This window comes from Asparagus officinalis, chromosome 8 (assembly GCF_001876935.1).
Source record: "Asparagus officinalis chromosome 8, Aspof.V1, whole genome shotgun sequence".
Lineage (NCBI taxonomy): Eukaryota > Viridiplantae > Streptophyta > Magnoliopsida > Asparagales > Asparagaceae > Asparagus > Asparagus officinalis.
This window is the reverse complement of record NC_033801.1, coordinates 9,396,678-9,412,855: the sequence shown is the minus strand read 5'-3', so window position 1 is coordinate 9,412,855 and position 16,178 is coordinate 9,396,678. Positions and strand designations below refer to the sequence as shown.

Here is a 16,178-nt window from a genome sequence, read left to right as displayed (position 1 = left end):
CACATTGAGAAATGTAAATACTCTGACTCATATACGCCAGCATCTAGTTGTGTCTTTTTTATATCCTGAGTAATGGTAAGATTTCATGCTTTCTCTGGCATGTGATGAGGAACCACTGTTATGTCTGATATGGAACTGATCTTCTTCTTACTAGACCACATATAAATATAGCTATTTTCTCTGTGGTTGACTTACTATTGATACTAGGCATCACATATCCAATGAACAGCACCTGATCCATTAAGAATATTCACTACTTGAGTCTGGCAAAAAGTATCTATTTCCTCAGTGTTTGTAAGATCTTAAGGAGTCAGTAAGACTCTCTTTTTGACTATTGTTATACACCAAGGTGTGATCAAAATATACAACTTTACACCGATATGAGGTCTAAATACCTGGTCGTCAATCTAATAAAAGTATTGGGTTCATTGAGAATTCCTGGCACCATGTTTCTGTCATACACACCATTGCATCTTAAATGTAGTCTTCTCCTCATCGCTAGGTTTCATGCCAATCTGGTGATAGCCGCTATGCAAATTATTCTTGGGCAAGTTGGTGGAAAGATGTAGATGGTCTAACTAATCATTCAAAAATGGCTAGGAAACCTGTATTTTCTTTTTAGATTGTTGACAACATAGCGACTGATACACAAGAGCTGCTGATAAAATTATTATTTGTATCTGATTTATGTAGCTCATGTTTTTTACTCTACCTACTTTTTTTTGTTAAAACCTTCAATTAGATTTCGAATCTGCTATATATTTAATGGAGTTTAGATTAATAATTATTTCTTAATAATTATTTCTATGTGCAGGAGGTAAAAGTCTTGGCTGTCCAGAGAATAATGGTGCTGCGGGGACTCTATTTGACGCGGTTCCTCGCAGTCTTATTGTTGACAACCAGAACTTGTCAACACTAACAGATACTCTTCTCTTGGAATTCCCTTATCAACCACTTTGGACAAATGTTATTGTGAAGAATCGTGGCAGAGTTGTTGTTCCTTTGTTGTGGAGTCGTGTGCAGGTAAACTATGCTTGAAAATTTAACGTCACTGTTGCTACATGTTTTGTCACATATTACTTCATCTTTTTCATTATTACTTGTGAAAATTGTGACACCAAAATATCATTATTTAGTTGCAAATGAACTCAATGTTGCTGCAAAAACTGATATTTTCAAGAAAATGAAGGCATATTAGAAAGGTGGTTTGGATTCACATGCGGGGACTATGTAACCTGTCAAAATAACCTTAACAACAATACACTAAACTGTCTTAAGTGTTTCATAGAACTGGCCAATTTAGTCAACTCATTATTGTATACTGCTATAATGGTACATTTCTGTTTTCCTGGAACTCTTCACATTCGCGTATGTGTTTCTGTTGGTGTCTATGCGCGCGCGTGTGAGCATGTGGGTGAGTGGGGGATCTGTAAATGTGAATGAGCAATTTACGGTAAAAGGAATTCTAGTTTTAGATTCTGAAATGCTTTATTTCCAATTAGAATCCTTTCATTTAATTATTCTGAAATGCTCATGCCGTCTATTTATTTTCGATAGAAGTTTGAGAAGTGACTTCTATAACTACAGTGATTGGGTGTTAAATATACAAATTTGTGTGCTATGAACAGCTAAGCATTTTCAGGGGCCACGGTGTGAATGACATACATTGTTCGACTGCAAATATACTGCACTTCATTGTTTAACTATTCCTTTTCTGAATTTCCTTAATGGTTGACTTGGTGCACCTCACGGTAAGAGACACTTCTTGATGAAGATTAAAAAAAAATCATCTTATTCGAGGTAGATATCTGCTCAAATAATATAAATTGTTTTTTCGCAAGTATATTCTTGAACATTTGCGTAAAGGTTTTGTCGTTGTTATAAAACAAATGGTGGGTGTTAAGTTAGGACTCAGAATAATTCACTTAAATGGTAATTTTCAGGTTGTTCGCAAGCAAATAATTTATGAAATTATGAGACCAATGTAAACTTCTTGAAACCACTTTTCTCCTTTTCTATGAAAAGCCTTTCATTGATTTCCTTTTTCAGAGTGAATAGTATGTATGTATTTTTTTCCTTCACTTTTTTGTTAGTGAACTTTTTTTTCGTTCACTTTTGTAATTTTAATTCTTATAATAATGGTGGATGATGCTCCGTATCTGCATTTCTGTCATGTTTTATTTAGTCATTTGTGTGAGATATAATATTTAGGCATGCCAAGAAAGCGTTTATGTTAATCAAACTACCTGAACTGAAACAACAATGAACCAAAAGCGGCTAATGTGCCTTTTGCGTCTGCAGCATGGGGCAAAGTTGTAAATAATAATTTGCTCATTTCAAGTAGCTTGTTGCTGCAGGTTTTTATGTGAAACCACAGATAAGGTCATGAAAATGCGGCTGTTTTCTGGGAATAAGTTCTTAGCCTTTTTGTTTCTTCCAAAATTGATCAGATAGTGTTTCTGGTAATTACTCTAGTTATGCAATTCTATATGTCAAATCAATATATATAGTGTCGTCTTCGTTGCTTGGACATCTAGCACTATTTATCCTTTATAATGGATATCCTTTACTTGATTGTTGTAACATATTCTGCAACTGGCACCATAAACAAAATAAATCTTAGAAAACAATGTTCCATTTCCATCTATTCTGTAAGTGACACCATAAACAAAAGATTTCTTAGAAAACAATGCTCCATCTTACTGTCTGAGTGACTCTTTTAATTGATTTGCAGGTCCAAGGTCAGCTTAGTTTGACATGCGGTGGTGTGATGACATTTGGTCTTTTACATTATCCATACTCAGAGTTTGAGCTTATGGCTGAAGAACTTCTAATGAGCGACTCAATCATCAAGGTGGACTTTGCAACATCTGTTTTGTTGTTTTCCTGAGCCCTTACATGTGCGTTAGGTAGCTTGTCTATTCTGTCATATTTGCCAGAGGACTACTATCTAATCTATTAACTCTGAACAATTAATTAACTTGGAAAAAAAGATTGCTAGTATAAGATGAATGATCTTTCATGCTCATATTGGCATGCACGCACACACCGCACATGCACACACTTGAAAACCATGAACATCAAGGTTGCTTCTATTTAGGATAAAAGTATTACTTGTGCACACTATGCGTGCATGCATAATTCAATCTTTAGGTTAAAAAGTGATGAGAAGTTGGAGGGATGGATGAGTAAGTGGGGCATTAAAGATAGATAGTGGTGGTTAATAGGGGCAGTCATGGAGAACATGGGATGGATGGAGTTAAAATGGTAGTCTTTTAAGTTCTCCAAATTTATCCTTTTATGATTCTTAAACTGTGTAATTTATGAGGACATATCATGGAATTATTTGAAGTCATAGCTCACATAGGGGTAGAACACCAAAAAAAGTATTTTCTTAAAATAATAGTAATAGATAATAGATGAGAGGGAGTCACTTGAGATGGGTTGGACATGTGAACTGGAGGACACTAATAGAAAATATTCTTTCTAGTTATTTCTTTGTTAATCATGAATTAATTTTATTACCTTGTGCATGATATTTTTTTAGCTTACTGTCTTTCTTTTTAACCTGCTCCAATCATAGTCAATAATTCTTGTACTTAAATCTATTTTTGCCATCTAATTCATTTTCCCTATATAAGTGTTGCCATTAGGTCTATTAAACTCTCATATTCTGTCATTGGTGTTTAGCGTATGATTATTTTTTATGAAAATAGAATCTTCTTTTAGCTGATTCTACTATTTTCAAGGTCAGGTGTTTGGGGCTTTACGAATGTCGGTAAAGATGTTTCTGATGTGGAATTCAAAGATGACTATAGATGGTAGTGGGGAAGTTGCTACATCATTACTCGAGGCCAGCAATTTAATTGTGCTGCGGGTAGTACGCTGTATCTTAGCTTGTCAACTTACTGCCTACTAACTTATTACTGCTCGTAATGTTATAAATTTGATCTAATATATCTATCTCAGGAGTCTTCTGTTATAAGCTCTAATGCAAACCTTGGAGTTCGTGGGCAAGGTCTCTTAAACTTAACTGGGACTGGGGATATGATTGAAGCACAACGCCTGATCTTGTCGCTTTTCTATAGCATAAACGTAAGCAAAGCTATAGCTCTCCTGGATTTATTCATGGTTGCTGCAAACTAAGACTTATATTTATATTGCTTTCTCTGTATATGATTGCGGTCGAGTCCTTTGTCCTTTTTAAGGGTAAATTTCAGAAAACTGGCATGAATTGTTAGGAAACTCGAAGTCAATTAGACCCCTAAACTTTAAATTACATTTCTAGGAAGCCCTTAAACTATTATTTTAATCTATTAAGCCCCTAAAACTTTACATTACATTTCTAAAAAGCTCTTTAACTATTGTTTTAATCTATTAAGGCCCTGCAGTTTTTACTTTCATTCTATTTTTAGCCCCCATGGAAGTGCTCTGCCCCAAATACCACCACCACCAAAATTATGATTCTCAGTAAGGCTAAAATGGGAAAATCGTAAATAGAATGTCATACTTTCACGTGGGATGATTACGATCACTTTATGTTGGAACTAGGGGAGGTGAGGGCGAAATTTGATCCATTTCCTCCTGGACTTGGGAGAGTTCGTTTAGGGTCAAAGCCCCGCTGCCCTGTCAGCTGCCGCCGCCATTAGAGACTTGCGAGACCTCAATGCTGACTGTTGCCATGAGAGCCTCTTGAGACCTTGAGAAGTTGAAGCCGAAGACTAATAATCCTCAACGAAGCTAAAGCCGAAGGCTGCTCATGGTGTCTTGTCACCTTTCTTCAAAAACAAATATCCAGCATCTTAATCTGACGATTAGTTTGTGTAATTGAATTTGGTGGATTTAACCAACAACAACTTTTGACATACTCAAAATGAACTAAAAAGCAAAATAGAAGAAGTAGCCATGATTTTATTATAGAAAAATCAAATGGAAGTTGAGTGAACAAAGAGTGACTGTAAACGGCGGGAATGATAGCCAAAGAATGATTATTTTCCCCTCCAAAAAACAAATTCAATAAGACCATTATACCCTTTTATGGCTATGTTGAACCATCATGCGGGCTAAATAGAATGAAAATAAAAACTATAGGGGCTTAATAGCTAAAAATAATAGTTTATGGGCCTTTCAGAAATGTATTGTAAAGTTTTGGCGCTAAATAGATTAAAATAATGCTTTAAGGGATTTTTAAAACTGTAATGTGAAGTTTAGGGGCTTTATTGACTTTGAGGTCACTGCTAGGGGCTTTGCAGCAAAAATGTACTGTACTTTATTTTTATTTAGAGAAAACTACTTCAAATCAACGACCCCATATTATCACAAAAGTATATGATAGTTTTGTGAAACGGTACCTGAAAGTTCGTGGTAGTTATGTGACAATCACGTAAAGTTCATGGTAATTCAGTGACTTCATCTAAAATTAACAGTACTTAATAAAACATAAATAAAAGCTCAAGATATTTAGTTAATGATAATTTTCTGATAGTATGTTATAGTTTTATGTTGATTTGGAAGTTTGAGATAGTTTTCCACTAAGCTCGAGATAGTTTTCCACTAAGCTTAGTTGCAAATTTGAATGATCCGATTGTTTAAATAATGATCTCTTTTATCTGTTTACTCTGAATTGGAGTAAACTCTTTTCAGTTAATTCTTACTTTCTTCTTGTGATAATGTGTTCCATTATTTCCGACAGAATTTATAAATGTATTTCTTATGTTGAGAATATCTATTCCCTGGGATTTGGTTGTTATGCTTGTTTTGTTTGTGTTTTAGACACTTTTGGCTTTTGTAGGTTGGACCTGGTTCTGTTTTACGTGGTCCACTCATAAATGCAACAAATGATGACATGTAAGTCTGACATAGCTTAGGGAAAACATTTGCCATTCTGTTTTGTTTCTTTTCTTCCCATTTATATACTGATCGTATGCATATATATTTTGTTTTATACCTGTATTAGGGCGCCTAAACTTAATTGTGAACTTCAAGATTGCCCTATTGAGTTAATTCATCCACCTGAAGATTGTAATGTGAACTCCACTCTATCTTTCACACTTCAGGTGCTTCTCTATTATCTCTTTTTGAACTTTTTTGAAATTTGTGAAAAATAGTGTTGAAATCCCATTACATTTTAGGTATGTACATTTGTTTTACCTAGATCTTCATTCACATATATCTAATTACTGTCACTAGATTTTCTTATATCTCTAAGTGTGGAAAACTGTTTGTGCAGATTTGTCGTGTTGAGGACATTAGTATTGCCGGGCTTGTACAAGGAGCTGTAATCCATTTTCACATGGCAAGAAATGTTGCTGTGTACTCATCCGGCACGATTAGTGCATCTGCTTTGGGTAATTGATGCATTAAATTATTCTGGTGAAATCTGATATTTTATCTTTGTAGACCCACAATACATTTGTTTTATGCTTATCAGATTGTTGGGATGCCAAGAAATTTCTTTGCTAATTCATTATTCGAAAAAACAGAGATAAATTTTTATTAAAGAACTTGAAAGTGTTTGCAGGCTGTAAAGGTGGGGTTGGCAGAGGAAACTTTTTAAGCTATGGCATTGGAGGTGGTGGAGGGCATGGAGGTAGAGGTGGAGATGGTTTTTCAAATGGTACTATTGTGAAAGGTGGCATGACGTATGGAGATGCTGCTTTACCTTGCGAGCTCGGTAGCGGCAGCGGTAATGACAGTGTGATGACTTCAACTGCTGGTGGGGGTATCATAGGTATTATCTGACCTTTATTCTTTTGTTGTGTAAAGGTCAAAAATGTGATTTACACGGCTAATACATGTTGGCGGTTGGAAACCACGATCACATTCTCATATTAGGCAATCATGCGATGTTCACATAAAAGCTAACCATTTGCATATAATTATTATGCATCCACATGTGCAGGCACATATAGAATTCTGGTGGTTATCGGGTCTAAAGTTCGAACTATATCTGACCCATTTTAACTTGAAGAATGCTGTGTGCATCCTGTCCTCCATGTATCTTGTGTTCTTTTATGGTTTGGAAGGTTCTACTATATCTGCTGATGTTTAGATAATTAGTTTCTCTAGTAGTTTCTAACCCACATTTATTTATTTATTTATTTTTAGGTCAATGAGAAAATTTTCATTCATCTAGTAGAGAAGTTCAAGTACATCACGAATCTTAGGCATACCTGAGCATACAAAACAGAGAAAATAAAACATGAAAACTCGAAAGAAAAAGAAAGTAAAACTGATATTTCTCACAAGCTATATATCCAAGGTCGAAAATTGTCAGGAATAGGAGCATGAAGAAGGATCATAAGTATATTGATCTTAATAACTTTGATCAGAACATCAACTTGCCTCTTAGCATCTGTGTGTATGCGGCAATTCCTCTTGTGCCAAACAGCATAGATGGTACAAACCGAAGCTAGCCTTCAAACGTTATGAGTATAGTTGGAATCCCTCACACATGCAGTAAACTACTGGAGAATAGCATCCCAGTTACAACTTTGAAATAAAAAACCAAACCAAGGTATTATCTCATTCCAAATTGAGGAGCATAAGAAACAGGAAAAAATAGATGATAATGGCTCTCAGGATATTCATTGCAGAGCACTCATAAAGAGTTAGCTATGACGCTATGTTTAACCCAAACTTTACCGATCTGTCAAAATTTATTAGCCTTTTGACAAATTGAGCTTACTCTAGATAGTACTATGCCAAGAAACTGTAGAAGCATTGGAAACAAGGCATGATAAGCAAGGGAAATCTTAAATTTTCCATTGACAACACAGTCATCTAGCACTTGAAGAATTCGAGCAACAGATCTCCACTTAGAAATAGTAAAATATCTGGTTTTTAAAATCTGCTTCTAAAGCCAAGAGGAGCTTTGCATAATAGGAAACTCCCATATAGAATATCCATAGTAAGTTACATCTGTTTTTATAATGTAATTTACTGTGTTCATTTCAATTTGCGTTGATTTATGGATACAGTCATGTCATATGGCAAGATTTAAGACACTGAGTTAGGTTATGCTCTCTAACTTGCTTTCAAAATTTCTTTTTTTTCCCTCTATAGAAGCATCATTCCATGTTGTTACATTGTACTTGCTGGGGAAATTAGTCAATAAATTGTTTTGTTTTTGTAGTTATTAATTTAGATATTTGCTACTCATTCACTTTAAGTGGCCTTTATAGTCATTTCTCATTCCATTTGTATCCATTGACAAGCATTCTATTTCCTTCCTTATTGTCTGAGTTTTTTTTTATTTCCCGCCTTCAAAATAGCCATGATGTCTTATGTGGCTGCATATGCAGTTTATGCAGCATGTACTAGTAAACTACATGCTAACGCATATCATGTACTGTGTCATTGATAGTGCTAACTACGATGTGTTGCCCTCTTATTTTTAGGAGTTTCACATACTATCAAATACTAGCTGTATGTTGATCCAATTCACAGAGTCATTACATGTATTAGTTATCCAGTGGAGGTGGACTTTATAAAAACTTCAATAATTCCTTTAGTCCATTGTACACTTTGACATAGGTTACAATGTCTATATCGGTCCTTGTATATGAATTTGTGACTAAGATCACTGGTGCTTGTGTAATTGCACTCTTTCTTTTCTATTTAACATAAGTGCACCATTTTGATTGTTGCAGTAATCTTTTCCAGTTGCAATTGATACATCCTTCTCGATGTTGTTACTGTTCTTGATATCTTCTTTTGCATGGCTCCAATCTTCTCATCTTTTCTGTCTGAATAACTATCCCTGACCTTTTTCGCTTGTAGTAATGGGTTCTATGGAGCATTCCTTATCAAGTTTATCAGTTTATGGCTCAGTAAAAGCAGATGGAGAAAGTTTTGGTGAAATTGGTGGATGGCTTAGTTATGCTACTATGAGCGGAGGTCCTGGTGGTGGATCTGGGGGTACCATTCTTCTTTTTTTGCACATGCTGACAGTTGGTGAGGAATCCGTTATTTCAAGTGCTGGTGGTCTTGGTAGTCCTAGTGGTGCAGGTGGTGGTGGAGGGGGTAGAATTCACTTCCATTGGCTTGACGTCCCCACAGGGGATGAATATTATCCCATTGCAAGTATTACTGGAAATATAACCTCAAGGTTTGGCTTAAATTCTCTTATTGTTCTTTTCAAATTATTTTTATATTGTCTATCAATGCCAAACAAATTAGGAAAACCTGTAGGTTATGAGTCTTACGACACAGTTCTTGTGCACCAACTATTCATTCAAGATGTGTAATGGATATTTCTGAAGTTCTTGAATGAGATCCTACAGAACGTGATAGATGACATAATTTGTGTGCACCAAGTATTCTACATTGATGCTTATTTCATGTTTCTGTGCCGAGACATTCATTACACATCTTGAAACTAATGGATTGTTTTGTATGAAAGTTACCTCTTAAAAATGGAAAGCTTAGTGTTTTATTGATACAATATCACAATACAAGCATGTGATTAACTAACAATATGATGAATCCTTTTGGTTCTTAAAGAATCAATCGTGTTAATACAATCTGTCTCAGTATGAACTTCACTAAGACGTTAAAGATAGTGCGAATTGAGGATAGGATGATAAAAGATAATTTGAGATAGTTTGAATAAGTATTACAAAAGCAGCAGGAACTAGGGTCATGGGTTTTGCTATATTGGTCTCCTAACTCTCTGATTCTCCGTACTATGTTGTGACTAGTATGATCTTGTTATGGCAATCATCTGACTTCTGTAATATTTTTCTCTTTGTTAGAGGAGGTTTTAGCCGGGGTCAAGGCCTTGCAGGGGAAAGTGGGACCATTACAGGAAAAGATTGCCCAAAAGGGCTTTATGGGACTTTTTGCGAGGTACCTCTGTCATATGGTTTCATATAATTCTATTATTTCTTGAGTTTTCTATAATTCATTGCTGCAAAAACGAATGATGTGTCTTTTCATATGGGTGATGTGGGGCATTGCATTGTGATTGTAACATTCTGCAACCCATCCAAGTATAGCTATAATACGTGTGAGTCTGTGATCCATTGGAAGAGTATTCCTGATTCATCCTAGAACTGAAGGAAGAATAATATTTCTTATTAGTGGAACTGTTCTTACATTTTCTCATTTAGCATTTAGTAGCGTTATGCTGATGTACTAGTGGTTCTCTAGACTTGCACTGGGGGCATAAAGCTTGCAGAGTGAACTTTGAGGTAACCTATTAGGGCGTTATAGTTAGTACTATTGTAAGAGCAAGCTAATGTTACCAAAATGCTTGGATTTTACATGTTTCTGCTGCATAAATATGTATGTATCTCAGCACAAATGCATATACATACAGATTTGTTGAGATGATGCATCACTACCAAGCATAATGTGACATGAAGTACCCTGCCTGTTAAGCCTACCCCCTCCATACCATACAATGAGCCAAGTATGAGGTGGTGGCTCATCAAGCAAAATGAACAATCAGGAGATAGAAGTGGTGAGGCCCACACCTTCCAATGTGACTAGAAGGGCTTGCGTCATCACATGGCTCTCTTGATAGCTCATTTAACAAAATGGGGCATCACCTCATACATATTTTCCCCCACATACTCACAAACCAGATTCTGGAAGCTCAGACATTATTTTTGCTTGTTCTTGCTGGATTATATAATGAATCAATGATCATATAGTAGATAATTCTGATTAAGGTGGACTCTCGGAGTTGCATTTATTTCCTATGAATCAAGAACATTTTAACTTACCTGCATAGTCAAACTTGTATGCATGAACATTACTGTTTTCATTAGTAATTATCTTCTTCATAGTGTTGCTTGGTAGTTGGTACAACCTTTCAGCACTCCTCACATTTAATAATAGTAGTAAATTTTATTGATAATCCAGGAATGTCCATTGGGAAGTTTCAAGAATGTTAGTGGATCAGACGATTCTCTTTGTCACCCGTGCCCCTCTGATGATCTTCCCCATCGTGCCATATATATTACTGTTCGAGGTACTTCTTTGTCCTGTAGTCTATTACTAATTTCCGATGGGATATAAATTCCAAAGTATATTAATAGGAAGCGTTTAAGCCTTCCTTGATTTTCTGTACAGAGGCCTGATACTCAGATGCTAGTTAGCACGTAATTAGGTTCATAATGTTAATATTTAACCATCAGGATCCATTCAATGCACCTGTTTTAAGTGTTAGTAATATCCACATTCCACAAAGGGGATTGGATATGAGCTGCCAAGAGAGAGGAGTGGTGAGATTCACATGCTCCGACATGACTAGCAACGTGGCAAAATAAGCTGACACCTTATTTTTATTTTTACCATTTATAAATTGACTTTGGAATTCCTTTTCTCTATTTCATGCCAGTTTTGGCTTGTTGGTTCTGTCATAATTTCTTACTATCCCCGTTTAACAGGTGGTGTTGCGGAAACCCCTTGTCCATATAAGTGCGTGTCTGATAGATATCATATGCCACTTTGTTATACTGCTCTTGAAGAGTTAATATATACTTTTGGTGGGCCGTGGCTATTTGGTCTTCTTCTCTTCAGTCTTCTTGTTCTATTAGCTCTAGTATTGAGTGTTGCAAGAATGAAATTTGTGGGTAATGATGAATTACCTGGGCCTGCTCCAACTCAACATGGATCTCAAATTGACCACTCATTCCCATTTCTGGAGTCACTGAATGAGGTACCTGCATTACTTATTTGTACTTGATTATTACTGTTTTTTTAGGCATGTCAGATGAAGTTTAGCTCACCTTGTAACGTTCCATACAGGTTTTGGAAACTAATAGGGTGGAGGAGTCCCAGAACCATGTACATAGAATGTATTTTATGGGTCCAAATACCTTTAGTGAACCATGGCATCTTCCGCACTCTCCACCAGAACAAGTAATGGAGATTGTGTATGTGTACTCCTCTTTCTTAGTTCCATTTTCTAGGCATTTTTTTTCACGAATCTCCTTGATTTTGGCCTCTGAAAAAGCTGTTGGTGTTCCCAAAATTAGTTTATGCCATTTGTTTAACTTACATGACAAATCTTTTCGGTAAAATCAAATTTCAGGTATGAGGATGCATTCAACAGATTTGTGGAGGAGATCAATGCCTTAGCTGCTTATCAGTGGTGGGAGGGATCAATATATAGCATCCTGCTTATTCTTGCATATCCTTTTGCATGGTCATGGCAGCAATGGCGCAGGAGAAAGAAACTACAGCAACTTCGTGAATTTGTCCGTTCAGAGTATGACCATGCATGCCTACGGTCATGCCGTTCACGTGCACTATATGAAGGGCTTAAGGTAACATATAATGTTTTCATCTCTGTGATACTTCACTATTTTGCAGTTGATTTTTTATTAATTTTCTGTATGTTTACATTTTTGCCATTGGCATGTAAATTTTTATTATGTACAAGCAGGTGGCAGCAGCCCCAGATTTATTGCTAGGATATGTAGACTTCTATTTGGGTGGAGATGAAAAACGAGCTGATCTTCCTCCACGTTTATATCAAAGGTTTCCCATGTCTTTAATCTTTGGGGGAAATGGAAGTTACATGTCTCCTTTCTCACTTAATAGTGATAATGTGCTTACTAGCCTTATGAGTCAGGTTGATTCTTCTGTATATACCTTAAAGTTTCTCTCTTTTTCATGCATGGGAACTTCTATTTATGAAAATCTGCTTTCTACATTTTTACTTACAGGCATTACCACCAACTATATGGTATCGACTTGTTGCTGGACTGAATGCACAGTTGCGTCTAGTTCGTCGTGGGCACCTAAAGAAAACACTTTTACCAATAATCTGCTGGCTTGAAACTCATGCAAATCCTTTTCTAAGTATGCATGGTATTATGGTTGAACTTGCATGGTTTCAGGCTACTGCATCTGGTTACTGCCAGCTTGGTCTTGTAGTATATGCTGCAGAAGATGGATCTCTCGCTACGGCAGTTGACAGTTCTGCTAGAACTGTGAAAAGTGAAATACCGTTGAGGTTGATTTGTAATTTAAAGTCCTATATCTGATGCTCATGTTCATTCCCATGGATCTAATTAAAGTCATGGAATTGCCTATCATTCACTTTTGTCTCTTGCAGGCATGACAACTTCCATGGAGTTAACCAAGCGGACCTTTTGAATTTTAGGGAGCCTCTCTTTATGCGTAAAAGAATAAATGGTGGTATTTTAGATCCTTATAATTTGCGGACGCTCAAAGATAAAAAAGATATTTTCTATCTGGTATCACTTGTCTTGTACAATACAAAACCTGTTGGACACCAGGTGCATCATTTATCTCCAGATTAATTTGGACTCTTTTATCGCAGTTCTTGAAAAGCAAAAAGTTTTCAGATTTTGCATGTAAATAGTAACATATAGATTGGGTTTATTTTGTTAACTCTTGTTCATCATTTGGTCCTGCAGGATCTTGTTGGTTTGTTTATCTCAATATTGCTCCTGGGAGATTTTAGTTTAGTTCTGCTTACATTACTCCAGCTGTATTCCTTTTCTTTGGTGGATGCTTTCTTGGTTTTGTTTGTTCTTCCTCTGGGCATATTGTCACCATTTCCTGCTGGCATTAACGCACTTTTTAGTCATGGACCAAGAAGATCCGCAGGTCTCTCACGTGTGTATGCTCAGTGGAACATCACATCTGTGATTAATGTCGTGAGTTCTTCAACCTTTAACATGAGTTATCTAATTATCTTTATTAAGAATGTCACGTATGAGTTTTTTATTTTTCTTTGCCCCACTATTTGGTATAGGATTAATTGTGGATAGACATGCTGTACTTCTATTGTTGCAAATGACCCTCTGTTTTCTCAACTGCTAGTTTTCCCATTTAAAGTAATTGTATCTGATGATAATTATGCAAATTTATGGTAAGTAAATCAGTTATGAAGCCCGTACGGTTCAGTTCATGAAACCCAATCCTAATGTGAAACTAACGGAGTTGGGATCCAGGGGGTCTATATGCAACAATAGAAGTACAGGGGGTCTATCGTGAAATTTGGGGATAGTACAAGGGGTCTGTCCGCAATGAACCCTTTTGTATATTGCTAATCCCATGATTATTTGAGATTCTCTATTCAATGCTTTGTTTCTTATCTAAATATTCTTAAAGTGCTTCTTGTGCGTAGGTTGTGGCATTGATTTGTGGGTTTATTCATTACAAATCATCTGCCCGAAAACACCAGAGCTCACAACCCTGGAATATTGGGGCGTAAGTAGATATTGCTACCCTTTTGATCTGTAAATCAATCCAGAATGATTCCGAATTTAAATTTCTTTGTTTTGATTTTTTTCAGGGAGGAGAGTGGATGGTGGTTATTTCCGGTTCTATTGCTGTTCTGTAAATGTTTCCAAGCACGACTCATTGACTGGCATGTCGCTAATTTAGAGATCCAGGATCGTTCATTGTATAGCAATGACCCTAATGTTTTCTGGCAATCATGACATTAAAGCGACAGGCATTCAACACTAGCTGCAGGAGATCTTTTTTTTTTTTTTTACTTGTATTTTGTTTTTGCCATAAAAAGAAATTGAAATCTCGAGAGAACAGAGAGGGAGAAAATGGAAGGTCTTCATTTTATGCATAAGGTCTTCCATTATATATTTGTATACTGTAGGCGACAACAGGTGTATGTAGAAGTTAACAGTTTTGTCATAGAGTGTAAATATAAAGCTGGAGCTCACCATTTTTCAATCGAGCGTACCATTTGGAATGTATTGTAATGTTTCTTAAAAGCCACTTATCTTCTTTCTTTATCAGACAGAATTGTGAACTGATATGTGCCCAGGTTTTATTGGAAATTTTGAGAAGATCGCAGCAAGGGGGAAACCAGTTTCTTTTATCCATGACCCTTAAGTCATATAAGTTTTCTTGTTTTAATCTTGAGATATTTTAGATTCAAGATCAGGCTCACAGCTTTTTATCCATGGAACAAAGAAAAATGAGTGTGTATGACTGTTCAAGGAGCGGCCTAAAGCCATTATTAGTAATATGATACTGCAATTTAAAAACTATCGAATACTATACCCAATTAAAATAAGACAACAAAAGAGAAGAACTGAAATCATCTTAAACGGTTAAATTCATAAAATTACCATGAACTTTGGATTTTTTAGACAAAACTAACATACTTTTCTAATGATAGCTCTGTGAATTTTTAAGAGTGCAAAATTATACAATGCTCTGTGAATTTTTTAGACTGCAAAATAATACAATGAACTGATGAAAATTTGTTGCTAACTACAACCAAGGGTTTTTCATGAAAACCATCTTCGAAATATTTCAAATCGATAGAAATCACCTTAAAATTTTTTTTTAATACGTAAACCACCTTATAGGTGGCTTTTGTTTTCCATCAAACGTGTTTTGCAATTTTTTGCTCAATTAGTACCCAACGTATTCATACTACCCTCGCTAGTTACAGGTGCCTAACACGTGTTTCACAACTTCGCGTGTGATTAACGAGGATAGAGTGGATAATTAAGGTATTAACCGAGCAGAATTCAATAAAAAGTGGTTGTTTGTAAACTAAATTCAATTATAAGGAGGTTTACATATTGAAAAAAACTTCAAATATAGTAAACTAAACTCAATTATATGGAGGTTTACATATTGAAAAAAACTTCAAATATAGTTTCTACCACATTCATCCTATTTTAAATGTGATTTTCATGACAAAAAAATCCCAACCTTGACGACTTAGATAAAAGGTCTAAGTTATACTTAAAATATGAGATGGGCCGGAGAGAATAGTATAGAAGATGTTTATAGTATAGAAGGACAAAATTGCTTGAAACAAGTATACGATGTGAGGTACATGACAACTTATCTTTGTGAGATATGATATTGATAGCCTAGTAAAAAAAATCCACACGTGGTAGTTTTATGCATAACACCCTAAAGTTCATGGTAGTTCTGTAAAACATCCATCTTTAAGTGCCATCCAAAAAAAGTCAAGAACCAATTAAACATGATTTGTCTTCCACATTTACTCCCTCCCCTGCCACCACGTATTTCCACATGCACAGAACTAATTAGGACCAAGTTGGTTAGTTGGTTATAGAATTCCAGCCCATCGAATGCAAATCAAAAGGCCTCAACCCTACCTTGTCTGCAGCATCACATGCCCTCATAAAACACCCCCACCACCTCCCCACCCCCCAAACCACCCCCACTCTCCTCTTCTTCCCTAA

The 16,178-nt window shown here is 35.9% G+C and overlaps 1 protein-coding gene across 2 annotated transcripts in view; it reads left to right on the top strand.

Moving 5' to 3' along the window:
• The window catches only part of LOC109822590, a 16,875-nt gene extending 2,134 nt beyond the window's left edge, over positions 1 to 14,741 (top strand). Inside the window, exons 1-21 of one of the 2 annotated variants that reach the window (XM_020388815.1) lie at positions 900 to 1,023; positions 2,358 to 2,462; positions 2,735 to 2,854; positions 3,755 to 3,877; positions 3,970 to 4,095; positions 5,792 to 5,847; positions 5,957 to 6,056; positions 6,230 to 6,347; positions 6,521 to 6,730; positions 8,782 to 9,109; positions 9,756 to 9,849; positions 10,870 to 10,978; positions 11,397 to 11,668; positions 11,758 to 11,885; positions 12,044 to 12,278; positions 12,398 to 12,586; positions 12,681 to 12,970; positions 13,073 to 13,256; positions 13,398 to 13,640; positions 14,114 to 14,196; positions 14,282 to 14,741. In XM_020388815.1, the coding sequence (XP_020244404.1) occupies positions 2,771 to 2,854; positions 3,755 to 3,877; positions 3,970 to 4,095; positions 5,792 to 5,847; positions 5,957 to 6,056; positions 6,230 to 6,347; positions 6,521 to 6,730; positions 8,782 to 9,109; positions 9,756 to 9,849; positions 10,870 to 10,978; positions 11,397 to 11,668; positions 11,758 to 11,885; positions 12,044 to 12,278; positions 12,398 to 12,586; positions 12,681 to 12,970; positions 13,073 to 13,256; positions 13,398 to 13,640; positions 14,114 to 14,196; positions 14,282 to 14,429 (3,120 nt within the window). In that variant the 5' untranslated portion in view covers positions 900 to 1,023; positions 2,358 to 2,462; positions 2,735 to 2,770 and the 3' untranslated portion in view covers positions 14,430 to 14,741. Of the gene's footprint in view, positions 1 to 814; positions 1,024 to 2,357; positions 2,463 to 2,734; positions 2,855 to 3,754; positions 3,878 to 3,969; positions 4,096 to 5,791; positions 5,848 to 5,956; positions 6,057 to 6,229; positions 6,348 to 6,520; positions 6,731 to 8,781; positions 9,110 to 9,755; positions 9,850 to 10,869; positions 10,979 to 11,396; positions 11,669 to 11,757; positions 11,886 to 12,043; positions 12,279 to 12,397; positions 12,587 to 12,680; positions 12,971 to 13,072; positions 13,257 to 13,397; positions 13,641 to 14,113; positions 14,197 to 14,281 lie in introns of those variants that run through there. The other variant, XM_020388814.1, reaches the window with a different exon arrangement.